We start from the raw sequence: 19,446 nt of genomic DNA on the forward strand, positions 1-19,446 counted from the left end.
ACTGAAGCCGGCTCATGTTCAGTTTCTCATCCACCAGCAGCCCCAAGTCCTTCTCCTCAGGGCTGCTTTCAGTCCATTCTCTGCTCAGCCTCTGTCTGTGCTTGGGATTGCCCTGGCCCAGGTGCAGAAGCTTGCACTTGGCCTTGTTGAACTTTATGCGTTTTTTGCAGGCCCACCTCTTGACACCGTCAGGTCCTTCTGGGTGGCATTCCTTCCCTCCAGCATATTGACCAATCACACAGCTTGATGTCATCAGCAAACTTGGTGCAAGAAAAATATCTTGAACTCTGAAATGTGAAGCTCCATATTGCCATTATTAATGCTGTAATTACTATACTCAACATGCTGTTGTTGCCACAGTATTATGGAATCTTTTTATGTCAATGTATATTTGATCTGTCTGCTAATTTCAGTTTCTCTTGCTATCAAAAGTAGCCCACTTACTTAGATTAAAAAAATGTCTGGGAAGCTCTCTGTTATTGTCTGGACACTACATAAAATTTCTTTTTCATTTTCCTGTTGACCCTTGAACAAATCTAGTAATCTGGAAAGATGATAATGTTTATAAAATTCTGTGTTGTCATGTGTATGTGTATGCATTCCAACTGTATGCCTTTTTGGTAAGTTAGAGAACTCACTAAAGAGCATGTCAGAAAATCTAGAGTGAGACTATTGCAGAGCCCAAATTTAAAACTGAAATGAAATGAGATCTATAATGACCTCTACAGTGCAATTTACTGACTCTTTGTGGTGGTCTGAGAAATACAGCCAGGCAATTCATCTGAGAGAAAGGGTTCCACTAGACTTTTTCATCCCTCTCTAGGTACCTAAATATTAATCTAGAATCAGGACATTAGCAAAAGATACGTGTATTTATAATTCCAATTGCATTAAAACTAGGATATTTCAAAATATTTTATATTCCATAAAGGCAAAATGTCATGCTTTTATTGTAGCTATCCAAAAAACAATATGAGACCTCCAAAGTAAAAAATTAATCACTGCATACTTGTATTTCTTTTGCTTAACAAAAAAATTAATCCACTCAGAGACATGACTTTTAATTTGGCTGACCTTGTCCACTGCATGTTGGGAAGGAAGGGGTCATAGCTGAGCCTATAAACTGACCAGAGAGATATAAGTGAAATGAAAGATTTTGTCTTTGTTTTCTGTCTTTTGATAAATTGAACAAGTATTTGAGCCTTATTTTAAACTATCTTTTGGACTTAATTTTCTTTGAATTGCACAGGTTCCCAAAACTCCAGTAAAATATAAATGGTGAAATAGATTTCCCATCCCCATTTTATTATATTAACACCACCACCACCCCCCCCCTCAAAACCCAACAAACCGCGAATAGGATATAAAAGTTTGGCCACTGATTTCTTATATACGTCAAAAGTTTTTTTGCTGGAATTTTGCATAGTAGGAATACTTCAGGCTGTAGTATGAAGATTGATATTGTAGTAATTTCAAAATTCTCTTTGCAATTCAGATTATCCTAAGCAGAGTCTGTGTAAAATCTGAAAGATTTTGTTTATGTTCAGGAAGGTAAAGAGAGGATAAGGCAACAAGGGAGGTTCATGCTTGATATTAGGAAGCATTTCTTTACCGAGACAGTGATCAAACACTAGAAAGGGCTTCCTAGAGAGGTGTTCAAGCCTGTCAGTGTTCAAGAGGTATTAGGACAGTGCCCTTAATAACAGGCTTTAACTGCTGGTCTAGCCCTGAAGTGGTCAGGCAGTTGGACTAGATGATAGTTGTAGGTCCCCTTCAATTGAAATAATCTAAAATATCTACATTATTACGGTGCATACTTAATACTTCAGAATTAGGTAAAAAAAACACTGCTGAAAAGTTTCTGATTCCTGTTCTAATCATCCAATTAGAAATCTTGGGGTGTTGAAGGAGATGTTTTGTAACATCTAATTTTTTATCATCGTTTCCCCCCCATCCCCTTAATAATTAAAATTTCTGGAGAGAAAAAAGAAAAAAAAGAAAAAATTTAAATTTAGACTTCACCACAGAAATACTACCTAATTTTAGGTTTTTATAGTAAAACACAAGGGCCTTTTTAGGCTGTTGCACAAAAATTTTCATTACTTCAGAAAGTATGTGATTTTAAGAACCTTTAGATCTCTTCTTGTTCTATCAGTGAATAGCTTTCCTCTATCAGTGAATAGCTTTCCACTCACACGAGGTAAAGAATATCAGAGTATTGGGGTGGTGCTGTTAAAGGCAGCCTTCTTAGCTTAATCATCTGAGACCATTTCAGTCACGTTTTTTGAGAAGATTGTGCAGGTTAAAACCAAAAAGTCACAAACATGCTGAGACTTTTCTGGTTGAACTTCTGAGCCTACTGAAAGTGTAAGTAGTGTGAGTTGATACCTCACACTGCACCAGGAAAGGACTTTTAATATGTGGTTTAGGATGTTTACTTATGGTATCTTCTTAATAAGGACACATCTATTTATGTCATTTTTCAGGTATGATAAAGCTCATTCTACTATATAGCATGTTTCATCCTGAACTCTTCCTAAACACTTACAGAATCATACACTGTTGCAGATACCATTGAATGCATTCATCTTCGAAACACAGCATTGTTCATTATCATATAGAAACTGAACCAATAGTTTAGAACAGAAAATGGTGAGGAATGCATTATTCAAATGAAATTAGATGGGCAACTCAGGACAGCAGGAAACAACTGTCTACTGTGAGATTTAGCAAGGCTAAAGTTAAAACTCTTATCCTTACAGAAAAAAACTCGAGATTTAGATTCTTCTCTTATCTCTTGTTTGAAAAGGTATGTGTCTAACAGTATATATGGAATCTTGAATCCACTTAGAACCCGAGCTTTAGTTCACTAATGATACCAGAAGAGAAATCAGCTAGAAGTTCTACCAAAAGTAACTTTTGTCTGTCAACTATTTCCTTAGCAATCTCTTTTCAAGATGCAAAATTATTTTTATAAATTACAAATCACAGTGAAAAGTTTCATTCTCCAGCCAAGTACAAGGAGTTTCCATGATCAGTGGTCTGAAAGAATTTGAGAAGCTTACCATACTATTATTTCTCCTATGGGTGCAAGTGCATTTCCTTTTTCTTCATTTACTTTTCCCCTTTTTTCTTTTCTGTCCATAGCATGAGGTCTCTCTTTAGTTTGCAAATATTCTCACACACCCATGCAAAAATATATGCTTCTTTGCATAATAAATTCCAGATTTTAGTGCATATCCTGACTTGTACTTCAAAAGGATAAAATCCACTGCTTATTTGTTTATTAAATAATGTGCAAAAGAAGGCACATCTCAAAATTGGAGCTAATTTCACTGTCACCTGGAAAGTTAAGCCAACACCGGACTATCTTTTATTTGTGTGTATATGTTGAGAAGTGGATGTCTATGATACTGCTTGAAAATGAATGTTGCAGATAAATGGAATAGTACAGGGTATGGTGTGAAAATTTCTGTCCACTGGTCAAAAAATGTGCTTAGTAATTTAAAAGGACTTTTTTAATTTCTTTTTTCACTTCTATTCTATCTTGGCTTTTCCCTCAGAGTTGTCCCATTACATGAAGTGGGTAAATGTCCACAGAGTTTTGTAATCTCATTCTAGATATTAGTTTTATAATCAAACCAACAGTATTTAGATAAAGATGTCTTACAATCATTATGACTTGGGCCAAAGTAGAATCATAACCTAAAAATCCTCAGCAAGCTAGGTCTTCTTTAGCTGGAAGAAGTTGCAGGCATAGGGTTTATTCTTAAGTAAAGAGAAACAAAACCAAGTATTAAGATACATATTAACACATGATATGTTAGAAATACAGTATGATGCACTGATTAAAAAGCATTGAGTATTCAGAAAATATTAATTCAGGTGTTGAGTCTGTTCTGAATTTGTGTAAACTTAGAGAAGTCAGTTAACATCTTCAGACACTTTTCTCATTCTGTAGGACTGAAGGTGGAAAGCCTGGATCCAGGACTGCTTAGTTATCTTGATAGTCTGGTAGAAGATCTGTTCTATCTATTAAAAGCAATATTATTTGCAGAATTCTTATTGTGAGTAATAGTATTTAAAAAATAATACTAACATTTTACTTTATTTTCCGAATTGTTGCTCTGCCCTCCCAGGTACATGTATACATGTCAGCATGTGAGCACACATACAGCACAGCACAGCTGCGCAGTGACAAAATCAATTTTCTAGGCTTTTCTAGATGAGTATTTTGATGACACATCTATTATGGTAGTAGCAAAATAAACGTTAGAAAAAAATCACACATAAAGGGGGTAAAAAAAAAAGTAGGAAAGTGTTTGATCTGTTTAAGCTTCAATCAAACCCCATTCATTAGACCATGTAAATAAATCAGTCCCACATCATGAAGCCTATGTAGTTGAAGTACTGTGGAAGAATAGCTTTTGGAAGAAAAATCCCACCCTTCACATCCTGCAGTATAAATGTCCTGTGGAGAGACATAGGACTGCAGACCCTAGGCTTGCCAATTCCTTATCTTTTCTGAATGTTAAATTAATATTTAAAGTTATTTATTCAAAGTTGACTTAACCACTAGATTAGGAAAGATCAGACGATCAGTTGAAAGAAATGAAGTATGAGGAAACCAGAACTCTTTGAAAAAGTATTCCTTGGAGTAAATGTGTTGAATGAAGCCAGCAAATAAATGATAAGGGCCTTTGCGCTCTGGATATAAGAAAGCAATTTATCAAGAGTACACGAACTCTCCAGTGACCATAAGCCAAGAATAAACCAAAGTACAGGAGGAGAGGTCCCTATAAAATAATTTCAAATGCTCAGAAAGTTTTGTTTAAAATGGCAGTGAGAAGCTTAGGTGCTGCAACATAGTCCATAAAATTAAAAGAAAATTAAATTTAAACATTGATACTCAATAAAGTGTGTGATGCCATATGCAATTCCATCATATTTAACATCACAAGGGGATAAGAATTACCTTCATCCTTGCAAACCACCCCTCCCCTCATCTCTAAATTATTCATGTCACAGTGAATAACATGAAATTTACACAGAAGGGCAAAACAAACTAGCTGGCTCAAGTAGCAGTAAATTCATGACAGAATTTATGGTAAACTGGGGGACTAATTTTTAACGTATTTAGAAGTCTGGAGTTTAGGGTATATCTGGTTTTTTTTTTCCTTAGATATTAAGTCTTAAATCTTTAACAGTCCAAATAATTCTACATAGCTTCAATCTTGTTCATCAGTTAATCATAAATTGGTGTAATTTCTGATGATCTTATGAGTATTGTAGTCTCAGGGGTTCACCTGAACACCATTTTACTGTAGAAATTAGAGTTAATTGTGACCTTTGGAAACTAGACCTGTTTCAGACTGCATCTGTGAAAAAGAATCACGCAGTGATAAGTGGTGTCCCTCAGGGGTCCATACCGGGACCACTACTGTTTAATATCTTTATCAATGACATAGACATCAAATGCAGCCTCAGCAAATGTGCAGGTAACACCAAGTTGAGTGGTGTGGTTGACATGCCTGAGGGATGGGATACCATTCAGCGAGACCAAGACGTGGGCCCATGTGAAGTTCCTGAGGTTCAAAAAGGCCATGTGCTATATCCTGCACCGGAGCTGGGGCAACCCTTGTTATCAGTGCAGGTTGGGGGACGAAGGGATTGAGAGCAGCCCTGTGGTGAAGGACTTGGAGGGGCTGGTGACTGAAAAGCTGAAAATGAGCTGGGAGAGTGCATTTGCAGCCCAGAAAGCAAAACATATCTTGGGCTGGACCAAATGAAGTGTGGCCAGCAGGTCAAGGGAGGTGATTCTGCCCCTCTACTCTGCCCTGGTGAGACCCCACCTGGAATACTGAATCCAGTTATGGAGTCCTCAGCACAGGAAAGACATGGACCTGTTGGAGCAGGTCCAGAGGAGAGCTACAAAAATGATCAGAGGGATGGAACACCTCTCCAATAAGGAAAGGCTGAGAGAGTTAAGGTTATTCAGCCTAGAGATGAGAAGCTCCATGGAGGCCTTACTGCAGCCTTTGAATACTTAGAGGTGGCCTATAAGAAAGATGGGAACAGACTTCAACAGTGCCTGTTGTGATAGGAGAAGGGGTAATGTTTTTAAATTAAAAGAGTGTAGATGGTGAAACACTGGAACAGGCTGCCTAGAGATGTTGTAGATGATCTGTCACTGGAAATATTCAAGGTCAAGTTGGAGGGGGCTCTGAGCAACCTCATCTAGTTGAAGATATCCCTGGTCATCGCAGGGGGATTTGACTAGATGACCTTTAAAAGTCCCTTACAAATGAAACCATTCTGTGATTCCTTATATGAATCCTACAGGTGATACTTCTCTGGAAAATAAGTGCATCTGCAAATTTGATGTGTTTAGATAATTCTTTGGAATTATTTTCGTGTCTTTCCTTTAGTTCTGCTCTTATGTGTATTCTCTTTTCTTTCAGCTTTGGACAAGCTTAGTACTCAGCACCTCTACCACCCAACCCAAGTGGAGATTGTGCAGTCCAATGTTGTGTTTGACATCAGCAGCCTGATGCTCTACGGTACTCAGGCTGTGCCTGTAAGACTGAAGATACTACTTGACCGACTCTTCAGTGTACTGAAGCAAGAGGAGGTTTTGCATATTCTACATGGCTTAGGCTGGACACTTCGAGACTATGTTCGAGGCTACATCCTCCAGGTAGGAAATAAAGCATGTTTCCAAAACCAGTTAATGAAAATTCCTTTTGTATAGACATAGTGACCATGCACCTAAAGAGGTAGAAGGATATGAAGTAAATTTGGTGTGGCATGAGACAACTAATGATGGTGTTGACAAAATAAAATATTAATTTTTTCCTAAGCTAAAAAAAAAAAACAAAACCAAAAAAACATAGTATTTATTTGTATTTGCTTATGGTTATTGTAGGAAATATGTCGAATACTGAAAATAGTAAGGTTAGCTAGCTGCAAGACTGCTTTGGTCATCAAAGGCAGCTAGAAAGTTTTCAAGTATCCTTACATTGTAATGTATAAACGGGAAAATCATGTTTATAAAGCCATTTTAAAAAGATAGCTTTAAATAAAGTGTTACATGCAGATTGGTTAAGATAAGGTAAGCAAACAAAACATTAAGTAAACTAAAAAATGGACAGGCGTGCTTTATGAGTGTGGTCATGAATATCTATGGTTGCTTGTCTGAAGTATTTAATTATCTGTTGGGTTCTAAAGTGAATTATTACATTGTATGAGACTATTTCTGATTCAGAATCTAATACTACATGCTTCTGAGTTTTCCTAATTGCTGCTGACTTTGCAGGAGCTCTGCGTTATATAGAAGTCATACAGTTATTAAAGTAGACACACTTGAAAAACTGTGAAAGTTCTAGTTTCTGATTTATTTCTTTACTTTCTTAGGGAATGATAGCATGCTTGGCACTGTACAGAAAATATGGGAATCCTTATCCCTGCTGTGTGGAATCCTGACTGTATTTTTAAATTCCTCTTCGATTTTCTGTCCTTTGTGTGAAAGAAGTAAATTACCCTTATGTAATTCTATGGAAACCTTCATATGCTGTGTTCTTATATTTTCTTAAATGCTCTATACATAGGTTTTCACAGAAAAGTATACTGAATTGTCAAAGAGTCCTAGAGAAAGAGTAATAAAGCTATTACTTTAATAATGGGATCCTGTTATAGGGATATCTAAAGAATGGAGCTCTTTAATTGTTTCAGCATTCTCAAGCATCTGTTTTGTTAAAGCTAAATGTTGCACGTGTTCAAATGCAGTAGAATTCATTTTGCATTAGCAGTCTAAAACTTACAGTTAAGTATTTCCATGATATTTATAAAATAGATATCTATAGATGTTTGTACAATACGTATGTATGGATCTGTATTTACAGATATTATATATACTTTAGATAGATACATGATGGATATCTATAGAGATACTTACTGTAATGGAATTTTGTGCATGTTGCATCATATTTTAGATTCTGGATTTTGAATGCCACTGATCAGGAAGGCTGAAGAAATATGATTTGCAAAGGAATACACATTAAAAAAAAAAAAATGCATCCTTTCCAAGACATAACATTAGAAACTTGAGATTTACTAAATGCGATTTATAGTTAGTCATAATATATTGCAAGTGTAGAATATAAATCAGTGTTTCTTATAGACAAGCCTGACTGAAATCAGTAGTTTTCTTGTTTTAAAAGTCATAGAATCAGGCTCATATTGATTTTTTTTTTTAATTATCTGTTGGAATGATCTTAATATATACAAGAATGGCTTGTAATATAATTACATAGAGGTTTATACAGAGTGAAATTGTGACCTATGCATCTGAGTGGTGTAAAGGCCTATAATACACTAGTAGGTCAGAGTTCAGTTTATCTAAAACTCAATCACATTGTAGCCCTCAAGGCATTAATTTTACCATTGCTACATTCAACAACAGTGTATTGAATATTATGCCAGTTAAAGGAGAACAATTATCAATGTAAGTTAAGGGCAGGCTTTACAATCTTGCCACATATTGACTTGGTTAGTGCTTGGCTGTAGGTTGTGTCAGTAGGTGGATGAAGACCTATGATATGTGTAGTTGAACCTGGCTGTTAGTTTAGCTCACTAATTTTAAAGAATCACAGACTGGTCAAATTTGGAAGGGAGGTCATCTTGTCCAAGTCCCCTGCTCAGGCAGGGACACCTAGAGCTAATTGCCCAGACAATGTCCAGTCAGCTTTTGAATATCTCCAAGGGTGGAGGTTCCAGAACCACTCTGGGCAAGAGATGCATTTTGTTTCCATTAAAGCTAGGAAGCTCAGAAAGGGAAACTGCTTAGTAAAAGATACATGAAATCTTAGGAAAATTAATCAAATCTAGGATAACAAAAAAGTCTTGTTTAAAAAATAACTCTATTGCAACTACCTGATAAAAAGGAGAAAAGGAGCATAAAGGGAAATTTGAAAAGAAATTTGTAGTAGCATTAACATAGTAAAAGTGCATACAGATGAGAACTACGGGTAGTGTCGCCTTTCAGCAAAAGTTGTTGTTCAATGAAGCTCATCATTATAGAATTGGAACTCTTCACAGACTTATTTGATGTTTTCAAACTCAGCTTTTCCATACAAAAAGCTTCCAATGAAATGTCATGAGTGTTTTATATGACAAACAAAAGTATCAAGAACCAAAAGAAATTGCCCAGAATATTGCAGAGATTTGGGATCATTGGTAGGCTGTCACACACTGAATTCAGGAAGATCAGACTCTCAGTCTGGAAGTATAGTTCTTTTTAACTGGTCTGTGCAAACCTGTCTAAATTATAACCTAGTCTAGTCAATGCTAGAGAGTTTACCATGCATTAATATATATAGTATGTAATATACAGTATATAATATACACACATGTATGTCTCTAGGAAAATGTTTAAATTTGCTATAATGCTGCAGTTAGATAAATGTAAACAATAAACTAGCTTGTTTGTCTCTAATAAAATTAATGTTTTAAACTTGTAACTTGATCACAGAACCATGGAATAATAGAATGCTTAAGGATGGAAAGGACCTTAAACTTCTAGTTCTAACCCCCCTGCCATGGGCAGGGACACCTTCCACTAAACCAGGTTGCTCAAAGCCGATGGCATTGAAGACCTTCAGGGTTGTGGCAGTACCCCCCCCTTAGGTACTGGAAGCTGCTATAAGGTCTCCCCTGAGACTTCTCTTCTCCAGGCTGAACAATGCCAATTCTCCCAGCCTCTCTTCATAGGAGAGATGCTCCCGTCCCCTGATTGTCTTCATAGCTCTCCTTTGGACTTGCTGGAGCAGGTCCACATCCCTCTTGTGTTGAGGCTCCAGAGCTGATCACCCTGCAGATATTTATGAGAGCAGAGTGTGTGTGGGGGGAATTTTAGGGTAGATACATTCACTCGATATTGATTATTTTAGTATTGCCTGTAATTTTCTTTCCTCTTCAAGATGCATAGTGAAACCCATTTTCCAACTAAATACTTCTTCTCAGTAATTTTTGAGAAAAACCTCACTGTTGGCGCCACTCGAGAAACAAGAGAAAACCAGTGGCTCTGTCTAGTTGTGTATTAGTGCTTTAATGTGGATGGGTTTGTTTGTAACACCCTCCTTTTGATTAATAATGTTTCTACACAGCAGATTAAATCGCAGTGAGCAGAGAAAAATGCAGTATTTGTTGCTTTATTCAGTAAATACGTTTAATGAGCACATGAAGCAAAGGAACCTGAAACCAGTGGAGGTAATGTGACAAACTGCCTTTCACATTTGGACACAGTCACAACATTGCCAGTAATAGCTGAAAGACATTAAGACCTGGCAAGCTTTCTCTAGCCTCTGTGCAATAAACCTAGTTTCTGGTGAATAGATACTTGTCTCTGAAATGTGAGTGAGTGACAATTTGGTCATCGGTCTTATCAAATTGCTCACGGGATTAATGTTTTAGAGTAGGAGTTGTCCTCTCACCTGTAGAAATGATCCTCAAAGTAACTTCACTGCATAGAGAAACTTCCTGGACAGTGTTTCCTTCGTAGACATCCAGAGCACTTCAGTTTCTAGACTTGTTTATCTGGTACCTATCTCAAGGAACTAAGTTAATGTATTTTGTGTGGAGCTGTTGGTGAGCCTGTAGGTTTTCTTTTGGGGAACAGCCAATGTAACAGCTCTCTTTGCATGACAAGGTGTTATTCTGCCAACAGCAGTAGCTGGTGTGGGCCAGATTCTGCACCTGCTACTCAAAGAGGTGTGGTTAGTGGCTCTATTGATTTGTGTGAAGTTACTTTTGCTGTAACAAACAGCTCAACTGTAAGTAAGTCTCCAGTGCTGGTTAGATTCCAGGTCAGCAGATTGAAGAGGTAACTTTGCCAGCTGTTCTGGTTTGCTCTACCACTGAAGAATACTTTACCACACCCATTTGCTAGTTTAACTACATGTGTAATTTCTCCCTAGCCAAGCTGTCTCTAAACAAGCCAGGTTAGAAAAATACTCCTGTTAAACATGCTAAACTCTAATTATTCTGAGAGGAAAGGGTTAGAAAGCAATTATACCATGAGCAGTCAACAGCTGAAGCATTCGGCTTTTACACTGGTCCAGCTGCAGAAGACATGATATGTGACCACAACTTACAGGCCATAAACTGACTCTTTGCAAATAATGATTCAATGGTTTGAGTAACAGCTCAACACTTTTTCAGCTGGTTTGTGATCAAATAGTTGTATTGCCTTAGTGTAAAAGCAGATTAGGTCAAGAGATTTGGGAAGAGACCAAAGAGATAAATTTGAGCATCTTTAATAATACCGTTCTTAATTTCTTTTCTGTTCTTTCTCTGAGTAATCCCTTAGCACCTCATCCCCGCTAAGCAGATGAAATATTAGCCATATGCACAGATAGAAATTACTTTATTGTTCTTAAAATTAAATATTGCCCAACATTGGCCTGTCTGTGGAGAATTTCAGAAAAGCATGGGTTCTGTTGCTATGTGACCTCTTTTAGAGACCTTAGAGTCTTAGCTTTCCCATCTGTACTCATTTGCCTCTTTTTAAGATGTTTAAACTTTTGCTATGGAGCCCAAGTGCAAGGGCTATTTAATTAAACAGCTTGTCAAACAGCCTCCATTGCTTAAGCGTATGGAACATCAGAAAGAAAAAAACCCAAACAGCAGCTCTGACGATATCAGGTTTTCCAAGGTAGACAAGTAGTGTCAAGTCGTAGTAGTGATCATAGCAAACTTTCAGTCTCCCATCTAAAATCACAAGACGTGAAGTTTCTGTCAGTCTTTTCCCCAAGTGCCATCAGTTGATTTACTGTTTTTTTTCCTTTCATAAAATAACACCTGTAAAGTGGTGGTATGCTACATGATAAAGAAAACTGAGAGAAATAGGCAATCAAATTATTATATGGATGGGGAAAAAAGGTTAGCCTTGCCACCCAGCAAAAGTTTGATGACAGTTATGCACCATTAATACACTAAAAATGGCTTTTGTATGAAGGTTATGCATTTATTTAATTGATACTACTCCTCATTCCTCATTGGTCTGTTTGTCAATCTCTTAATTAATACTTTCCATTTTAGTTCTGAACACTGGAGGATTTCCATGCATTTTAAGAAGCAGGCACTCAATCTTTACATATATGCTCTATGAGTATTATGGCATTTTAATGTATAGTAAAACTGGTGCAGATTAAAGGTTAAGAAGTTTATCTGGTAAAGACTGTAACAAAGCCAAAATACAACCAAAATGTTTTACATGCAAGCTTATGTTTCCCATAACTGCCACCCACATTTAATTACTTGATAATGAGGAGAGAGTCACCCTTTTACAGTTTGATTTACTTTTTTCAGCTTTGTAGATACACGTTTGTCTTGTGCGTTTTTTTACCCTTGTAATTGCTGTTAACATTATCATGTGCTTTTCTGTTCCAATAGTATTTTTCAACAGTGATCCTCAGAGCAACCAAAGGCTCAAAGCTGGGAAACATCTATCCAGACTTCTACTCTTCTAGTACAGATGGGATTTAAATCTGGGTCTCTTTAGTATATACTTGGCCTATTTTTTGTTTTCTGCGCCTGTCTGTTCCCTTCTCCCTCTCTTTCCACTCCAACTTACTCATCCTGTTGCCATTGCCTCCTATCCTCCTCTCCCCCCTTTCTTATTGCTTATCTTCCCTTCTTCAGCCTCACCTCAGTTTCACTGTCTCCCCTTCTTTGATTTTGCCTCTGTAACACAAACAGATGAACAGGATCTGTTACACGATGTGTGCACCTCCTGTTTTCCATTCCTCCCACAGCATCACTGCATGCCAATATTTGCAGCTGTGATCAACCTGTAAGAGTTTCTCTTCTTCCATATGAGTCAGTTTAGCATGACTCCCCTGAACTTCTCTGAAACAGAGATTCTCTGCTATGCCCCCCTTGCTCTTTTGCATTCATCTTAGCCATTCTAAGCTAGGAGTAACTATCCTATCTCTAAACAGAAGGTGGAAAAAGCTCAGATAAACTTTTAAGGACTGAAGAGGGGGATAGGAATCAAAGCCCAGCTGCTGGGCCAGAGGGAAGCATCGTTGTGTGTTTGAGCAAAGTAGTGCCACTTGTTCTACAGTGTGAAGTGCTTTCAGATTTTCTCTGTATCTACACTAACTTGCCTAACATTTCCCTGCTGCTCTTGGTGCTGTACCTCTAATAGTAATACTACCAATCACACTAGTGCTACATGACTCTATTTATCATGACCATTACACTTGAACTGCGAAAGAATAAAAATAAAGTCCAAAGAGTTTGATGGCAGTTCTGAATTCCACCAGGACAAGTTTCATGACAACAGATATCTCAGTGACGTGAAAAGATCATTTGGATTTCCAGAATATGTGCAAGTGAAGAGCCGTGCTATTGCTGCTCTGTGTCTTGCATCTTGCAAGGGTAAGGAGGCAGAGGGCTCTATAAGCCGTGGTGATCAACAGCAGTATACATGATGCTGGTTCTTAATGACTACTATGAAATAGTCAGCCTTTACAACCACTGTGTTTCGCATGGCTCAGAAATGCAAAGATGTCTTTTTTAAAGGCAAACATTTTTTGACTGCTGAAGACCAAAAGAAAAGAGAGAGAGAGACTTCTGTGTAGCTCTGGTTTTTTTATACCTGGAATGTGTACTGTTTACAGTACTGGCGGTGAGAAGACCCCACTTACTGACATAGTTTTACAGAGCTAGTCTCAGCTACTGGGATACAGAGCCATGGGAATGGCTGTTACTGAAGGTCTGTCAGGTATATGCCAGGACCATGTGTGCTTACTTTTTAAAACGGAGCTGAAAATTTCTTCACCTGCCAGAGCTTGCGTTCATGGTCCCGTGTCTCTCTTGCGATAGTTGATGAAATCACAAACACCTAAAGCAGAGTGGGGGATGAAGGAGTTGGGAGCAATAGTTCACTACATCGGCTATTATAGGTGTGAGTGATGCCATCAAACATTGCAGGACAAACAGAGCCCTGAACTTGGGTTTTGGCAGGTAAGCCAAGGAGGAAACTATTTCCAGCTTTCTTGCTTCAGAATGTGTTTGAATTTCTATTAACCATTTATGATCACAGAAGTTTTCCCATTAAATATGTAGGTTTTCCATTGAATATGTATACATGTGTGTGTATACATGCACATAATGAAATAATCTATATGTTTTATTTGTAATAGATTTAAAGTGTGTGTGTCTGTGACAAAAGTCTCTGTTTTTGAGACTGATTCTCTGTGGATGAGAGGAAAGGAGAGAACGGCTTTCCTCCAAGCCTTGTCTGGGCACTTTCTTGCTGACAATACCATGTTGAAGCCTCTACCAGAGCATATCCTGCACTATGTCAAAGAAATATGACCACTGAGTTGAGTACAGGATCTTGGGGTTACTGTCCATCTCAATTTTCTTGTAATAAGTGCAGTGACCTGTTATAAAATAAAGAAAACAAAAAGGCTTAAAGTTGCTGATCAGAGGGAAATGTGTGTTCATATGGAGGTGAGTAAGCTGTGCCAAGAAGCCAAGGAATTATTCTTAAAAAATACAGCTCAGAGTTTAGAACTTCTGCTTTTTAGACTACACTCTTCACAGAGGACCTCATGCTGTATTCAAATAATGGTCCTGAAGCTGGTAAGGTTCATAAGTGGCAATTAACTCAGAGAGTACAGAGTCCAGACCATGACACTTTAATGGATTTAAGACTTCCCACTTTAGATAGCTCTTGCTCTGAGTTTAGAAGTGGTTTTGATTGTCTGTGTGTCAGCACTGGCTTCAGGCGCTTATGAAATTTAGGCCCACAGATACTTAGGAATCAGGAACAGACACAGAGAATCAAACTTGTCATCTGTCCAGCATCTGTTGATTTACTGCTTTTCTTGAAGTCCAAAGGATCTCAAGGGGACTTTTTTCCCTTCCAGCCTGATCTTTCAATGAGGTGCTAGTGCTTGTCCTGAGCAATAACAAGGAATAACAGTGAAGTGTGAGTGATTCTTATTAGGAAGGGTAAATGTCATTAGCACTCACTGTAGCCTTCTAGGCAGTAAGAACACAGCATTAAATGTAGCTAGACAGCCCTCTTTTACTTATCAAGGTACATTTTGAATTTAATGAAGATGAACTCTTGTATTTTAATTAAGAAATTTATTTTTCTTTCTTGTGCTAAAATATCTTCTATGATTTGGTTGTCATTTTGCACCATGTCCTAGAATTCTTAATACTTCACTTGAAGTCAGGAAACGTATTATTCTACTGGCTCTAATATATTAACTTGCTGCATGAGTCCTTTGTGCTTCAGCTTGATTTCTCTCCTCCCCCACGGCTTTTGCAAAATGTTCTAATCATCCCAATTAATACTTGGATGTTTTTAATTAATGTTTATGAAGTGCTTTGAGATCCTCTAATGAAATAGAATGTGTAATTATGATTTATTTTTTTTTAAGACAAATTCTGAAACATCACCACCACTGGAACAGTTTTTTCAGTAAATATTATTTTAAGAATCTTTTTAGCAAATAGAAAGGAAGGATTTTGTTTTAGTTTTATAGTAGGGGAAAATATGTCTGTTTATATCTAGCCTTGCTGGATTCTTCATGACGAATTTTGCCAGAATTTCACCCCAAAGTCTTACATTCCTTCTTCTGGAAAGGATGTGGAAACCATGGAAACCTGTGTTACTGACTGACAGTTGTCCTGCAGAGAAGGAAGTCAGTTGTAGGACAGTAGATTTTTAAGACTTCTGGGCCTGTATAGATCAGCATACTGGGTTTTGTGTATCTGTATACTTTGCATATTGATATGGAAATGGTAATAGACTTAACATAATTACATTTTTATCCATGCAGTCTGGATATTGGACATTGGATGTCTTTAACTTATGTCCAAGTTGACATATGGTGCTGACAAATAGGAATAAAAGAAATGAACTTGCTCATCTGGTTGCTTACAAGTTAGCTTATGTTGCACCAGGCTTTGCATTAAAACAATGAGGGGCTCTCAGACTATTTGGAAGTAACTAGGGCAATGCCTGTGCAGCTAGCTCAATATATAGCCAAAGGAGTGCTTGGTGAATGTCTTGGTGAATTTCTTCAGAAAAGGACATTCACTATAGGAGGTCAGCATATTAATATAAAGCAGTTCAGTATTACTAACCTCTAACATTTGAAGGTCATAAATTCAGATTCTGGATATTGGCAAATTGGTTTTAAAGATTAAATTTAATGCAATGTATTTTTGCTTTCCTTTTTATAATGGAGAAAGTTAGGTTTGTATTTTCAAGTTGTTTCTTCGTGATTTGAAACCTACTATAAGAAACAATGAAAAATGAAAACTTTTTTAGGTGAAAAAGAAAATTAACACAAGAATTCTAGGAAACAGGTACAGTAAAAACATAATGAAAAAAAACCCAAAACAAACCACCACGTAATATCAAAATATTTTTTATAAAAATGCAAGAATTAGCTATTCTGCAGTAGTATTCCTTAATATTAAAGAAAACATGCTAACTATGTAATATCACAATCCCCAAAAATGCTTTTGTCCAACCCATATATTTTAGAAAGATTCCATTAGGTAAAATAAAATCTAGTTTTAAAGAATTTAACTGTTACTAATTCAATTATTTTCCATGTGTGAACTGATTTCCTCTTGATAGGAGCATTTCCAGCAGTACCACATGCTGCAAACCAGAGCTCTTCTCTCCCTTTTGTACGATCAGAGTTATGAGGTAATGGATATAAGACCCATGACAATCACTTTCTGCCATAGCTGAAGGCAGAGATAGTTTCTTGAGAGAAAAAGGGTGAGGAATTAATGTCTGTAGCAGATTTTTCAGGCAGTTGTGCTTGTTGCGAGGCTGCAGAAAGTGTTAGAGAATGTAAGAAGCTGTTCTGGGACAACTATCCGGTAGAAGTTGTGTGGTGCAGAGAAACAATGGCAGCAGCTTATGATGTGCAAACCATCTCTGACCTGATCACTTACAGCCTTCACTTGGAGGCTGTGGTTTGAGGAGCCTGTGTTCCCTCAACCACATACAGCTAGCAAGTTGATTTTACATGGTGAGCTTAAGGTGCATTCTGAAAGGTATGTTTTGCTAATGCCTGCTTGTGTATGTTCTTGGAGTCTGGTACTTGACGTGTCATGAACTGAACAGCCCTGTAGTTCTGTACATATTTCAGTTTCTTAATTTTGTTATGGTGTGGTAGTACATATAGTACTAATTGTCCTAAAACTGTCCTATAACAATTATTAAATGCAAGGTTATTTATTCTGGTAGTTGGAAGAGTATCAGTTCAGCTGGAATGAAGAGTTAGCTGTCTCATTGGATTAGTACAGCCATTTTTCTTAGGCATGGAAATGTTGTGACATAAACAAACTGAGGTTTACACTTTTCCTGGAGTCACTGAAATAATAAAAGATTTTTTTTCATAGAATAGAATCATAGAATAGTTTGGGTTGGAAAGGACCTTAAGATCATTTAGTACCAACCCCCCTGCCATGGGCAGGGACACCTCACCCTAAACCATGCCACCCAAGGCTCTGTCCAGCCTGGCCTTGAACACTACCAGGGATGGAGCATTCATAACCTCCCTCGGCAACCCATTCCAGTGCCTCACCACCCTCACAGTAAAGAATTTCTTACTTATATCCAATCTAAACTTCCCCTGTTTAAGTTTTAACCCGTTACCCTTGTCCTGTCACTACAGTCCATGATGTAGAGTGCCTCCCCAGCATCCCTGTAGCCCCCCTTCAGATACTGAAAGGCTGATACAAGGTCTCCACGCAGCCTTCTCTTCTCCAGGCTGAACAGCCCCAACTTTCTCAGCCTGTCTTCATACAGGAGGTGCTCCAGTCCCCTGATCATCCTCATGGTCCTCCTCTGGACTTGTTCCAACAGTTCCATGTCCTTTTTATGTTGAGGACACCAGAACTGCACACAATACTCCAGGTGAGGTCTCACAGGAGCAGAGTAGAGGGGCAGGATCTCCTTCGACCTGCTGGTCACACTCCTTTTGATGCAGCCCAGGATACGGTTGGCTTTCTGGGCTGCGAGCGCATACTGAAGCCGGCTCATGTTCATTTTCTCATTGACCAGCCCCCCCATTCCTTCTCCACAGGGCTGTTCTGAATCTGTTCTCTGCCCGACTTGTAGCTGTGCCTGGGATTGCTCAGACCCAGGTGCAGGACCTTGCACTTGGCATGGTTGAACTTCATAATGTTGGCATCTGCCCACCTCACAAGCGTGTCAAGGTCCCTCTGGATGGCATTCCTTTCCTCCAGCGTATCAACCTAACCACACAGCTTGGTGTCATCGGCAAACTTGCTGAGGGCGCACTGAATCCCACTGTCCATGTCACCAACAAAGATGTTGAACAAGACTGGTCTCAATACTGATCCCAGAGGGACACCACTCATTACTGGTCTCCAGGTGGACATTGAGTCATTGACCACAACACTTTGTGTGAGGCCATCCAGCCAGTTCTTTGTCCACCAGGTGGTCCATCTATCAAATTGATGTCTCTTCAATTTAGAGACAAGGGTGTCATGTGGGACAGTGTCGAACACTTTGCACAAGTCCAGGTAGATGACATCAACTGCTCTACCCCTGTCCGTCAGTTCTGTAGCCCCATCATAGAAGGCCACCAAATTGGTCAGGCAGGATTTCCCCTTAGTGAAGCCATGCTGGCTGTCACCAAGCACCTTGTTGTTTTTCATGTGCCTTAGCATGCCTTCCAGGAGAATGTGATTTTGCAAGGCACAGAGGTGAGACTGACTGCTCTGTAATTCCCTGGGTTATCCATTTTCCCCTTCTTGAAAATGGGGGTTATATTTCCCTTTTTCCAGTCATCGGAAACGTCACCTGACTGTCATGATTTTTCAAATATGATGGACAGTGGCTTAGCGACTTCATTCGCCAGCTCCTTCAGGACCCGTGGATGGATTCCATCAGGTCCCATGGACTTGTGCACGTTCATATTTTTAAGATGGTCTCGAACCAGATCCTCTCCTACAGTGGGCCTAGGGTCTTCATTCTCACAGTCCCTGTGTCTGCCTTCCAAGACTTGGGTGGTGCAGTCAGAGCATTTGCCAGTGAAGACTGAGGCAAAGAAGTCATTAAGAACCTCAGCCTTCTCCAAATCCAGGGTAGCCAGTTCTCCTGATAGCTTCTGGAGGGGTTCTGTGTTGTCCCTAGTCTGTCTTTTATTTGCAATATACCCATAGAATCCCTTCCTGTTATCTTTCACATCCCTAGCCAAGTTTAATTCTAACTGGGCCTTAGCTTTCCTAACCTGGTCCCTAGCTTCCCAGACAACATCCCTGTATTCTTCCCAGGCCACCTGTCCTTGCTTTCAGCTTTTAGAAGCCTCTTTTTTCCCTCAAAGTTTCCTCAGCAGCTCCTTTTCCATCCAAGGAGGTCTCCTGGCCCTC

At 38.5% G+C, this 19,446-nt stretch overlaps 1 protein-coding gene across 5 annotated transcripts in view; it reads left to right on the plus strand.

Moving 5' to 3' along the window:
* BNC2 (basonuclin zinc finger protein 2) overlaps positions 1-19,446 on the plus strand; it is a 360,624-nt gene that overhangs the window by 231,163 nt on the left and 110,015 nt on the right. For all 5 annotated transcript variants that reach the window (XM_065661210.1, XM_065661207.1, XM_065661211.1 and 2 more), the window contains exon 4: positions 6,462-6,697. In XM_065661210.1, coding sequence (XP_065517282.1) covers positions 6,462-6,697 — 236 coding nt within the window. The remainder of the gene's footprint in view (positions 1-6,461; positions 6,698-19,446) is intronic.

The sequence above is a fragment of the Lathamus discolor genome, chromosome Z, assembly GCF_037157495.1.
Source record: "Lathamus discolor isolate bLatDis1 chromosome Z, bLatDis1.hap1, whole genome shotgun sequence".
NCBI classification, from domain to species: Eukaryota; Metazoa; Chordata; class Aves; order Psittaciformes; family Psittacidae; genus Lathamus; species Lathamus discolor.